The sequence below is a fragment of the Helianthus annuus genome, chromosome 6 (assembly GCF_002127325.2).
Source record: "Helianthus annuus cultivar XRQ/B chromosome 6, HanXRQr2.0-SUNRISE, whole genome shotgun sequence".
In the NCBI taxonomy this organism is placed as follows: Eukaryota; Viridiplantae; Streptophyta; class Magnoliopsida; order Asterales; family Asteraceae; genus Helianthus; species Helianthus annuus.
In genome coordinates, this window is record NC_035438.2 from 24,021,287 (window position 1) to 24,034,436 (window position 13,150).

General features: G+C 39.0%; 1 protein-coding gene across 1 annotated transcript; it reads right to left on the bottom strand.

Annotated features, from left to right (window-relative positions):
- Positions 1–3,844: 3,844 nt before the first annotated feature.
- On the bottom strand, positions 3,845–8,457 carry LOC110865020 (protein NLP7). Its single transcript, XM_022114208.2, has 5 exons — positions 8,125–8,457; positions 7,011–7,459; positions 6,856–6,903; positions 5,639–6,779; positions 3,845–4,630 (listed from the first exon to the last, which is right to left on the bottom strand). The coding sequence occupies exons 1-5, from the start codon at positions 8,330–8,332 to the stop codon at positions 4,029–4,031; spliced, it is 2,448 nt and encodes an 815-aa protein (XP_021969900.1). The 5' UTR covers positions 8,333–8,457; the 3' UTR covers positions 3,845–4,028.
- Between the last annotated feature and the right edge of the window lie 4,693 nt (positions 8,458–13,150).

Sequence of the window (13,150 nt, forward strand, 5' to 3'; positions counted from 1 at the left end):
ATGTGTTATACGCACAATAAACTCACACATGAAAATATTATATAGATGATTAGATGTGCACCTACTAATATAAAATTATACATACATAAAATCTTTAAAAAGTGCATGAGATGTGAACATACTCTATTTACACCAGTTGAGCGGGATCGACGCACGAGTCGAAACCACCTTCAATTGAAAAACTCTTAGGGTGTAAGGGGTGCTCACCTAATAGGTGAGTCCCCTCTCTTACGCCCGACCAACCAGCTATTGCCACGTCAAGTCCCCTCTAATACTCCCCTAACACCCCATTTTGATGGCGGCACTCCCCTCTTAGGGGAGTTGTTTTTTTTTTTTTTTTTTTTTTTTTTTTTTTTTTTTTTGTAAAATGATGCATGTTTACAAATTAAAAAAAGATTAATAAAAATAAAAATTAAATAAAAGACATTTCATTAAATTAAAAAAAAATACATTCAAACTAGAAAAAAAATACATTCAAACTAGAAAAATATAAAAACAAACTACTCGTCGTCCGAATCAACTTCAAGGTGAGGCAAATCTAAACTTCCGAGATGCTCAACGAGATCGTGTTTTAGCCTCCAATGCGTGTCTTCGTCAATGAGCTCCGTATAGGCTGTATCATCGAAGACGGGTTCGACTGGAGGATCTTGAATATGTACCGGTGATATCGCCCTTCCGTCGTCTTTTATAATCATGTTGTGTAAAATAAGGCACGTATACACGATGGACCTTATCTTTCTCACCGTTTTCGAACGCATTGGACGATTTAGTATTCCCCACTTCGACTTTAACACACCAAACGCCCGTTCCACATCTTTTCTTGCGGCCTCGTGTTGCCTCTTGAACTTTTTTTCATTCGGGTCGTGTGGATATGGAAAAGACTTCACAAACACGGACCAGGTAGGGTAGATCCCATCAGTAAGATAATACCCGCGTTTGTATAAGTGGTTGTTCACTTGAAATGGACAATTTGGCGCCGTTCCGTTTCGTTGAGCAAGAAATAACGGAGATTGTTGCAGCACGTTGATGTCGTTTTGTGAACCCGCAGGACCACAAAAAGCATGCCAAATCCACAAATCTTGAGACGCTACCGCTTCTAACATAACCGTCGGGTATTGATGATCGCCTCTCATGTATTGTACACGCAATTCTGTGGGGCACATTCTCCAGACGAAGTGTGTACAATCCAGACTACCCAACATACCAGGTAGGTGATGCCTCTCCTCATGAGCCTGATACAATAGCGCGACGTCGTGGCTCGTTGGTTTACGTAGGAATTCACCGCCATACCTTTTACAGACCGTCTCGCAGAAATATTCAAGGCACTCACGAGAGGTCCTTTCAGACATATTTAAATACTCGTCCCCCTCGTCTGGTGGGTTACCGGTTGCAAGTTGTTTAATTGCCGAAGTAACCTTTTGCAACGGTGTAAAACTTTTCTTCATTCTCCCGTCTAAGCCTTCTTGAAACCACTCGTCATACGCTTCCACGTCACTAACAATTTTTAGGAACAAAGACTTGGACATACGAAATCTGTGACGAAAAGTATCTTCATTAAATTTTGGATTTTCATCAAAATAATCGGGCCATGAGTGTCTCATGGCCCCCCTCACGATCTCGACGGACATAATTTTTTTACTAGACGATGCCGTGTCTAGTAGCTCCGCTTGTTGGATGAGATTTTGGAAGAAAATTAAGCTACTATCGCTTGACGATGCATCTCCATCGTCGGGAAAGTCGGGTAGGGTAGAAAGAAACGGAAGCTTGGAATCCATTTTGTATTTGAAAGATTGGAGTTTGAGAGTTTTGGTGTGAGTTTGAGAGTGGTGAGTGTGGTAAAAAAATTGATTTAGGTTGTTTAAATATATGTTGTTTTAAAAAGTTGATTTTTTTTAAAAAAAATTGACCGTTTTTTAACGGTCTTATTTCGAAAAATGAGCCAAACCAAGCGGTGAACCCATGCCTATTCCACTCCCCGATTCGGGTCCCCGCAACGTTGGCGGCGGTGTTCCCGATCGGTGGATGTGGTCACCGATGGGGTCCCCGCTGTACGCCCCGGACACCCTTATGAGAACGAGCGGAACATGACACGTCATCTAATACACCAGCAACGAGGTCATAATGGCAGGAGACTCCACAGCTTCCTGGTGAAGGGGTGGCTAATATAAGGAAGATGCAATGGGTGACCTATGAATTATTTGTTAGGGGTACGGATAAGAGGTTCAACCATATTCTCAAGGGGTGTGATCGGGTTTTTTTTTTTTTAATACACTATTTTTTTTCAAAGGAGCGTCCACCCATCCACCAACACACATAGGTCCACCCTGGAAAGAGGGGGTTAACTTTATAGTTATATGGATAACGACATAATATAATTCAAAAAGATATTGTAGTACCCACTACCCACCTTCTGTTCATGATGTTTAATAAGCTTTTGTCATGTTTGAATATATATCTTCCGGCGGGTCGTTGTAGCTCTTCTGTCGGCTCTTCCCCCCCGAATATCATCGTTTACGTCGGGGTTTCAAGCGTCGGAGGTTGGCGTTTCAGGTTCACCCGACTCGTTGGTTTTTGATCTCTTTGACGGCCTTTTATTTGCCGACCGACCGGTATTCGTAGGAACGTCGGCCCATTTGGGGCTATTCTGAAGAATTTGCCAACACTTTAAGTACGGGAAATTACCTTGACTGGCTTGATACTCGATTAAGACCTCTTGTGTAATGTCCTCGTCCTTGTGGCCAATTTTCCATCTGGCTTTTACCCGTTGGTAAACGGATTGAAATTTTGTACACTTCTTGTTGATATCGGTCCACTTGCCCGATATTGAATCCGCCGGCCGGTATTCGTCTCCCCTACCCATGAGCCCGAAAAAAAGTTCTCGTATTCGGTTCTAAAAGATTATTTTACTTTGGTTGTTTGCTAAAAAATAAACAAATGATTAATACAAAAAAATAATAAAATAAAATAAAATTATACAAAAAATTAATACAAAAATATTACCTATTTGGGGGTCCTCCGACACGTCGAGCCAAGATCGGGTTAATGCGTACTCCTCTTCATTATCCTACGGTTGCACGCTTTTTTTCGCTCGGGTTTCGGTTTTCTTTTTATGTGGGCGTTTTGTTTCTCCTTTTTGCGTCCCCTCTACTTCCGATTGTGTATCCGGAACGACCTCGGGCTCGCATAGTGGCGAGCCGAATGCTTGTGCCGATCTAAATGCTTGAGACGACCCCATTCCGTCCATGTTTTGATTCGGGTTCCAACCGTATAGATTTGGGTCCCATGAGAGTGGTTGGTTCAATAGGTTCATGAACCCGGTTTGATGTTGATTAAAATCGACAAAACCGGATCCGTATGGGGTGTGTCGAGTGGGAACCGGAGAAACGGGACGGCTAGGATTGCTACGTTGGTTCGTGTCGGCACTTGAACGCGGAGGAATAAAACCGCGGTTGAAGGGATGAATTGTATAAAAATTCTAAATTTTTATAAAAAAGAAAAGGTATAAGAGGGTTTAGGAGTGTGTTGAGTGTGTTGGATTTTATAAAAATCGGAGAGATGGATTATACAAGGACTTAAGTGTTAAATTAAATCTTAAATGGAAATATGACATTGAGTAAAGTTGTGATTTATTATTTGAAACAATGGCAAAACCGTTAGAACTAAAACGTTTTAAAAGTCCAAACAGGCCAACGCATTGGCCCAGATCACGAAAAGAAAACAACAGTGACCAGCTCCCCTTTATGATAAAATGGGGCCCTTACCATATTATATATTTGTTTCTTTTTTCAGTCCAAACTTATAAGTTATAATACAGATTTTTCAACTGAATTGACACGTGACTAAGTTGACCAAATGACATCATTGCATTAGTTTAGATTTATAAAGTCTAATGATTAAATTATCAAAGTTAATAAAGGCTCTTTTAACACCTACAGAAAACACCACCTTCCAAGTAGAACCTTTTTCCAAGTATGACTACCAAATGATTGATCTCATTACAAGCACCATAAGTTTTATAAGACTAAGGTCTAAGCATCAGGGTTCTGACCGGCAACAGGCCAAACCGATAGCCTGATCACAGTCTGAGCATCTGGTTGTCTAAAAGCACCCAATGATGCAGTCAAGTCATTGTCACAAGCAATCAATATTATATCACCATCTTCATCTTCATATTTCAGGCTAAAGCTTCCATCGCTTAGCTGAAACCGTGTTGCAACCAGTTTCTCCAACCTTGCCAGTCCATCTGACAGTCTAAATGAAAACTTCACGGTATCTTTTCTGTATGTTACCTTAATCGTGTATGTGTTTGCTGCAGCATTCTTGATATGCTTGTCTTTGACGGTTGTCTCGGGCTTTGCACGTCCGTCAGGCGGATATTTTTGTTGCGTTGGGTGGAGTACAAGTTGGGAAGTATGCTTACTGTGTTGTGTAAGAGTGGCAGGATCATGAGTGGTGTTTGTTGCATTAGAAGTGCCTAAAACGAGGGTCGTAAGAGCTCTGTCAGATGCATGGACGGCTGCATCTGTTTGGTCCGGCTTCGGAAGGGGGTCGGTTTCATTGGGAGTCCGGCTATATGGCCACCTTGGTATACCATGACTCCTGCAAATGCGCTTTAAGGTAGACCTGCTGACTGCATACATACAATGTAAAAGGTCAAAGGTCAAATTGAGGATATTAGAAGCAAAGGTTGCAAATATTGACATTACTAGAGGTGGCAATATGGACGGGACAAACTGGCATGGTGGATAATGGTAGTGGTGTGTGCAGTTCGGTCAACCTCAAGATTTTGAGAACGCGAACCTTAACCTCATTTTGTGGTTAACCCTATTAGTGGTTAACCGCAGTGAGGTTCAGTTAGTGGCTAACCTAACAATCAATAATACATGCAATTCAACTCCCCCTCACCTAAAAGAAATAGCATTGGGTTTAAATTAAAAAGTAAATTACAAAAATCGTCCTTTATGTATGTTACTTATTGCAAACTGTGTCCTTTGTCTTCAATAATTACAGAAAACGTACTCGATGTTTGCAAACTCTTGCAAATTATGTCCTTTAACCCCAACTCAGTTAATTTTTGTGGTTAAATCTGACCAAATGGACCCCACATGAGGGTATTTTTGTGGTGAAATCTAACCAAATGGACATCACATGAGAGTAAAATGACCAAAATACCCTCATGTCAGCAAAAACTAACTAGGTTAACTTTTAATTAGTATGGAACCGTTGAGAGAAAATAGGTTACAAAGTTGAGACTATCACACAACATTTCCAAAGTTGGGATTGTTGCCGGCAAATATGTGAAAATTGGGATTATGAAAATCCAATTTCCCTCTTATTTTTGCTAGAATTTGTAATGATGCCAATGTTATGTGACCTTCACAAGCAATATCCCCATAATTTATGTGTTAAGTGAGTAGAAAAACTATATTAATAACAATCTAACTTCCTTCAATGATTTAGTTTAGTTGACTTTTGCATTTGAATAAACTTAGAATTAGAATGGGTTTCAACCCATTTTGACCTGTTTCATTTTTTGTTGAATCTTTTAGTTTAATCAGTTGGAAATAAAACATAACCTAAATCGACCCCTAGGTCAAACTTGCCACCTCTAGCCATCACAAACAATCTATTAACTCACCATGAAGGCTCTCTGCAGCTTCCTCCATCGTTTTCCCATAATATTTGCTAATTTCCTCTACACTAATTGACCTGTCGGTTCTCTTCCTTTTTCTAATTGGTTCTTTCGAAAAGTCAATGTATTTTCCCCTCCTTTTCCCTGTATTTATATCGACATCTTCAATCCCTACATCCAAATACGGAACAACATTCCCGTTTGTTCCTGCAGCAGCAGAATTTGATGGCTTATCTTCCTCTAAACTAATCGGCTTGTCAGTTTTCTTTTTTCTAATCGGTTGTTTGGAATAATCAATTTCTTTTATCGGCAATCCCCCCACATCAATATCAGCATCTCCTGTTCCAAAATTCATATAAGAAACAAGATTATCATTTGCTCCAGCAGCAGCAGAATTTGACGACTTATCTTCCTCCATATGATCCACATGATTTAATCCAATATCAACATCACAATCGTTTTTTCCATTCTCTGCCAGTAGATGTAAATTTTCCAACTCTGGTGGGACCTCTTCTTTTTCAGTCAACGTCAAAGACTCGAGATTCCAAGTAAGAGGTTCTCCCCCGATGACTTGGGGTGACGATATATCACCTAGTTCTATCCTAGAAGCATTTTTAATATGCTCTTTTACGGTTTTCACCAAACTTTGTAGGTCTGCTTCATTTTCATTCTGTGTTGGTAAAAATAACTCTAGAACATATTCATCGTCCACTTCAGGACTCTTGAGATAGATAGCTAAACAACTAGTTATTCCATGCATACGCGCATACGCAACCAAGGGGTATTCATCTTCACCGAGTTTACTTACATCTCCACAAAAACATAAACCGTGAGACGACAATGATCTTCCAACAATTCCTTGAGATTTGTCCAGGTGTCGTGATCTACAGGTTTCGTGGAATCCCCACATGCTCAAATCTCGTACGTAGAACGGTAGAGCAGCGGTTGACATGCAGACTTTCCCTATACAGTTTCTACTAAAGCTACTACAACTTCTTTCTAGATTTCCGGAACTGGCAACGACACTACTGTATCCACACGGACCCCACGTCTGAGCTAGAGGTATATTATGAATATCGCATACTGTCTTTAAAGTCCTGAAGATTTCATCCAATTCAAGTTGCCGTTTTTCATCTCCAGCACGTGCCTGAAATTTTAAAGATAACTTCACATGAAATAACACACATACACATGCAAATTATACATGTATGTACACAACTCACGTAAAAGCTCGTATCCTCAAGCACGTTTGGAGACTTCAGATTCTCTTCCTGCAAAGTAGAATATAATCAGTTTTGAAAAATGAACAAAATTGCCATAACCACAGAGAAAAAATACGCATGTATGTATGCATGCATGTATCATGCATTCATGCTACCTTCAGTGCTCTTGAGACTTGTCGAACCTCGAAAGCATAATCAGTATACTTTGACGATGTTATGAGTTCGAGTACGCCTACACAGCAACCACTGTGAGGTTCAAATACAGGCAAATTGATATACCCATGCATGTCCAAACTCCATTCTGGCAACTTTTGGCGATAAACACGACCAGGAGGGCCTAGTTCTTCTCTATGCTCTCCATCCACGACAAACACGCGCTGCTCAGATTCCAACCTATACTTGTAAAGGCCTTCGTCAATCGCACCAAGACCAAAAGGTTGGTCCAAAGTCGTTAGCAAGCACCGCTTCATGACAGCAACAGGTGACCAAAACTGAACAAGCACACGTGGCTCACGGAAACTTAAAGCCTTAAGTGCAGCTGTAACCTTCTCTTTAACTATCTGTGGGTCTATGATATTTTGATCCACCACCAGATTAGACGAACCTGTGAATATGTGAAGCACGTTATATAAAATTTTGGTCAATTTTCACCAGATCTAGGTCACAACTAACAAACTTCAAACAATATAATAATCGAAAGTAATACGAAGCAACACGACAAAATCAACGATGAGCTGTATGTGTAATGCAATTTACTCACACATCACAATCACACAGTTGACTCAAATCACACAAGTCTTCTTCAAACATATATAAAAATAAAAAAGCAGAGTTCACTTGTATTACAAAACTGCATTAATCTTTCATGTTTCTATCAAACATGGCTAAACAAGAATCAGTTTCCATCTTCTTCATTTCCAAAATTAAGTCAATTTGCAAACCATAATTCAGTTATTCAATTTTTTAACAATAACAGAATGTTATATAATCTAGTGGTCAATTTATACCAGATCTAGGTCACAACTAGCAAACTGGAAACAATATAATAATCGAAAATATCCGAAGCAAGACGACTAAATCAACGATGAGCTGTATGTGTAGGGCAATTTACTCACACATCACACTCATCCAGTTGACTCAAATCACACAAGTCGTCTCTATAGACATACGTATATAAATAACAATTCAGAGTTCAACTTAGGGTTATCCAAACAGTCAGATCAAAGAGGAACCTGTCAAGTTCAACAAAATCACAAAAATGAAACTTACTGGTAGGTTCTTCCACCTCTCGACTGCCAAAAACCCTAAGTGAGGTTAAATATCTTTGATTATTATTATCTGAAGTTGTAGAATAATAATAATCAGCAGAAGCAGAAACAGGCAGAGGTTCATGTATGCAAGTGTATCTCGATTTCAAAGCATCTAAAACCTTTGATTCACTGCTTGCAACTGGATCTAAGGGGGTACTCATGTTCATTTTCTTCAAGGTTTTACAGATCTCTTGTTGTACAGGTTCACAAAACGATGAGCTTTTACGTTTGAACTAACTTATGAACCGTAATTTATTGTAGCTTCGTAGTTTGGACCCGGACCCCCATACGGACTAACCGGTATTTGACCTAGAACTAGAAGCGGGGTCGTGTTTGCTTAAAAACAAACCTTTAGTTATGTTTATTTTGTTTAAAAAGTGGGTCGTGTTTGGGTTAACGTGTTTAACCTATGTTGTGTAATTAAATAGGTTAACCCATCAACATGTTTATTGTATAGCTCATTTTTACAACCTGATTCACATCGACGGATCTAAGGTATAACGATTGTGGACAAAGGCCCACCATGCTTGACCAGCAGGATTTTGCTTATTTTGAGATTTTAGCCCATATTTATCAAGTATATAGAGGTATTACTATAGGTTGCTGGGGCACTATTGTGAGCTGAAGGGGCCACCCATTATTTTGTTGTCCACCTCTTCATGTCATTGTTTTATGGTCAAATTGTCAAAAGGACCATGTATTAGTTTTAAAGGATGTTATAATTTAAAATTTTTTATATAATTTAAAATTTTAAATAAAACTTGGGTTAGGGCTTGAATCTTAATTTATATCTTATGAATAATGAATAATGATTATTTAAATAACTACTAGATTATATAATATAATAATTAGTTTTTTTATTAAATAAAATGTTTCTTTTTTGTTATTTTATATTCATTAGGTATTTCTTTCGACTTCATCCAATTTTTACCCTACTAAAACTTTGCCCCCTAGTTGACCCGGTCTATTTTTTTACCTAGCCTAAAATATATGAATGGTGTTCGGGTGGAACACTTCAACTGATGTGTACCGAAGTCAACGTGACAACAGGACCTTATGCTATGCTAATTTAATTAGCTTGTGTGTCAAGGAGTGTTCCTAAAATAAAGGAGGGTGATCCATGATCTCCTCCACGTGAGTATTGGCTAAGAGTAATTTCCTTTATATGTAATTGTTTGGATTGTTAATGAATTATTCAGAAAATTGTCCCAAAATCCTTCCTCTAAATTTCTCTCCGTTTCCCCTCTTTTTTCTGGCTATTGAATCTGATTGATCGGACCACATTAATGGTATCAGAGCAGTCAGTCGTGATCCAATGGAAACCCGTAACAACAAGAAATCACTCGAACAGTTCCAGCAGGAGACGCAAGATCAATTCGCAAAAGTGAACGATATGTTTCAGCAGTTAATGAACGAATTTCAAACCATCAAGCATGACCGGAACAACGGTGGGTCCGGTCCTAGTGGCAAGCTCATTGTTTCGGGTGATGCAGCCAAACAATACCACAAACTTCAGTTTCCTCGTTTCGGCGGTGGGGATCCAAACGGTTGGTTGTACCAAGCCTCCCAATACTTTGAATTTCAGAATGTTGAGCCAGAGGAGCAGGTCAACTTGGCATCGATCCATCTCGACGGAATCGCCTTACAGTGGCACCGATGGTTTACCAAACTCAAAGGGCCGATGACTTGGGCAGAGTTTTCCCAGGCGTTGCTGGCACGTTTCGGGCCAACAGATTACGAAAATCCGGGCGAAGCTCTTTCCCGACTCAAACATACGACAATCGCTCAGTATCAGGAGTCGTTTGAGAAGTTGTCTCACCAGGTGGATGGGCTCCCTAAAGACTTTTTAATGTCAAGTTATATTGGAGGACTCAAGGATGAGGTCAGATTGGAGGTTAAGATGAAGAAACCTAGGTCTCTTATTGTAGGATCGGAATCTGACCCGAACGAGTCGTTCAGAGGCTTTCTCCTTGGTTTCAGGTGCGGAATTACAAGAAACTAAGGTAGAAACAGCAGGCAAATCACTTTAACTACTTGTTTTACTAATATCAAACGTTTACAGCTCAAATCTCGCACCGGCAAAGCTTCGGCACGATTTCTCTAACTGTTACAACTTAGATCGCTCATCAGTCTATATATAGAGATTGGGAACCGCTTATTGGACAGGCCCAATAATGAGCGACCCTAACATCTAATTTGACTCTATAAGCGATCCAGCATTTAACACCTATACATTCACTATTTCTCATATTTACAATCAATCCTATTCTAAGACTTTAAGACTCGAACGAAGATGTAGTCGACAGACAACTGCACCAACAGACTCCCCCTTGAATGTTGACGGAATCTTCAGTGAGAGTCTTCAACAAGACATTCTCGGATATAGTTCGATCTTCTTCAAGAATTCTGCCTGGATCTATCTTTCTTTGGCTATAACTTTCATCAGACTCCCCCTATCACCCTGCTAGGATAGTCGTCTGGGATTTGTTACCACCATCGAAATTATCTCCTGGCTTTCTCTGTATAAGCTTTTATCTGGTTCTGATATGTCTCCTGGCTATCTGTAGCAACAGGATCAGAAACCTGCAAAACTTAACCACTCTATCACAAATCAGAATAATTGTGATTCAACTTAATGAATCAACTTAATCTTGTGATACTGTTTTCAATTAACCACTGCTTCACAAATTTGAAACATTCCAATTTCTGATTCAACCTAATGAATCATTTTAAACATTTCAAATGTCTTAACCAACCTGTATGTTCATCAAGTTTAGCCTTTGAGATTTTGAAAATCAGCTCTTCACCATCAGTTGTCGAAAATCTTTTTGGATTTTTGAAAATATGAAACATAAATGCAAAGACAGAAATTTAAATGCAAAACAGACATATTTTTGTGAGTTTGTGCAAGAGGATCATATCAGTTTTTGAGACATAACACAAGCACCATTAAGCTTTTAATCGTTTTAAGTTCTAAACGATTCACGTAGATTGACGATATAATTGTCCTCTTAAATTTTCATACAATTTTCAATCTATTCAGGATACTATTTAGGTATTTTATGAACTTAGTTCAATTCATGTGTCCCACCTCTTGAATATACTCCCGTATCCAGAATCCCAATATTCAGTCTTACAGGCAAGAATACTACAATGATGTCTGTACATAAATTAGGGGAAAGATGCGAGAACTGAGGGATCTCAGGTCAGAACTTCCGTTCAGCAGAGAGATATCAGCTTCGACTTAGCAGTGTGTCCCCTTTAGAGGATCTTTTCAGCTACAACAGATGATTATCAATTTTATTGTCTAATCAACTGAGGGCTTTATGCTATATTTCAAGCATTTTGTGGAAAGTATTAGCCAAGGACTAGGTCAGAACTACCGTTCAGCAGAAGTCCCGGAATAATACCCCAGACATCATAGAGTATAAACACCTAGTATATCAGAATACGAGACCTTTCAAACGAGATTTCAGGGGTTACCTATATATCCAAGTAGTGTTCCCCACGAATTTCATAAGTTTGAAATTTTAGGTTTATATCCCGAATAAATCTACTAAATGTACAAAAACCTATCGTCACATCATCAGTGAGACCGTTTATCACATTTTACATTACATTTCTTTAGCATGCTGTGATAGTCCACTGATTTACAATCATTTCCTCTTTTTCACAACAAAACTCATTTTTAAATTTTTAATGTTTTTGACATTTTCAAATTTTCTAATTTTTTTTAAAATTTTTCTCCCCCTAAAATCAAAATATGTTTCAATTTTGATTTTCTGGGAAAATTTGAAACAAACTGTACAAACTTGACAACCTGATGAGAATCACTTCAATTCTCTATCCACCTGGCATAAACAATCGGAACTCCCCCTCACAACAAACTATTTTCCCATTGTGATTTCAAAACACTTAAGTTTGTTTTAATCAAAATGGCTTTTCCGGAAAACTTAGTTTGTTTACCAAACAGTTTAGGTACGGGGTTACTTCATCATCTTGTTTTCTACACAAAAGTAGGAAAATCCAAGTACAAGTTAATGTCCTTGATTTACCATATGCAGTCCAGAATCCTCTGTACCACTTGTAAAACATTCACAAACACAACCAAACCTCTTTACCATTTGCATGATTGACGTTACCGAATAAAATTCAAGAAAGATGCCGATTCATGCTCCACGCTTACCAACCTGGGAGCTCCGGCAATTCCTGCAAAATCTTCAAACACAGATTTAAAAAGATGCCGATTCATGCTCCACTCTTACAAACCTGGGAGCTCCGGCAAGTCAGGTTTTTTTCTATTTGAAAAGTTTCACCCAAGCCTGACCAGCCTTGGGTGATTTTGAATTCTTATTCAACAATGGTGGAAAATTTTTCTCATCCATTGTTAAACTAGAATTCTCGACCTTTACCTCAACACATGGCTCTTCTGGTTTTACCAAACCAGAATCATTGCCTGAATGTGGCTTGTCTGACTTTAATGAGTCAGATTCATTGCCGACATGTGGCTCCTTTGTTTTCGAAGAAACAAATTCATCGCCAGGAGATGGCTTATCTGACTTCAGCACATCAGATTCATCGCCGTGAAGTGAAAACCTCACTTTCTTCTTCTTCTTATCCTCTTTAGTCCTCAGATTTGTATCTGAAGAATTCATCTTGCTTGACTTTGCAGCCGAGGAAGTTGATTCATCAGAACTCTTAATCGATCTGTCCGGTGAACCCGAGGACAAAATCTTCTCCAGATATTCTCTGGCCTTCTTCCTCTTCTTTCGCAGTTTGTCTTTCTGCCCCTGAGAAAGCGTCACTTTCTTTTCTTGAACTTTAGGTTCTTGAACCTTCTGTTCTTTGACATTCTGTTCTGAAACTTTCAGTTCCTTGGGCTTGACAGTGACTGGTTTCTTTGCCAATTTTTGAGAATTAACCCTCAATCTTTCACTTGATTTCCTTGGGCAATCTCTGGCAATGTGACCTTTGATTTGACAATT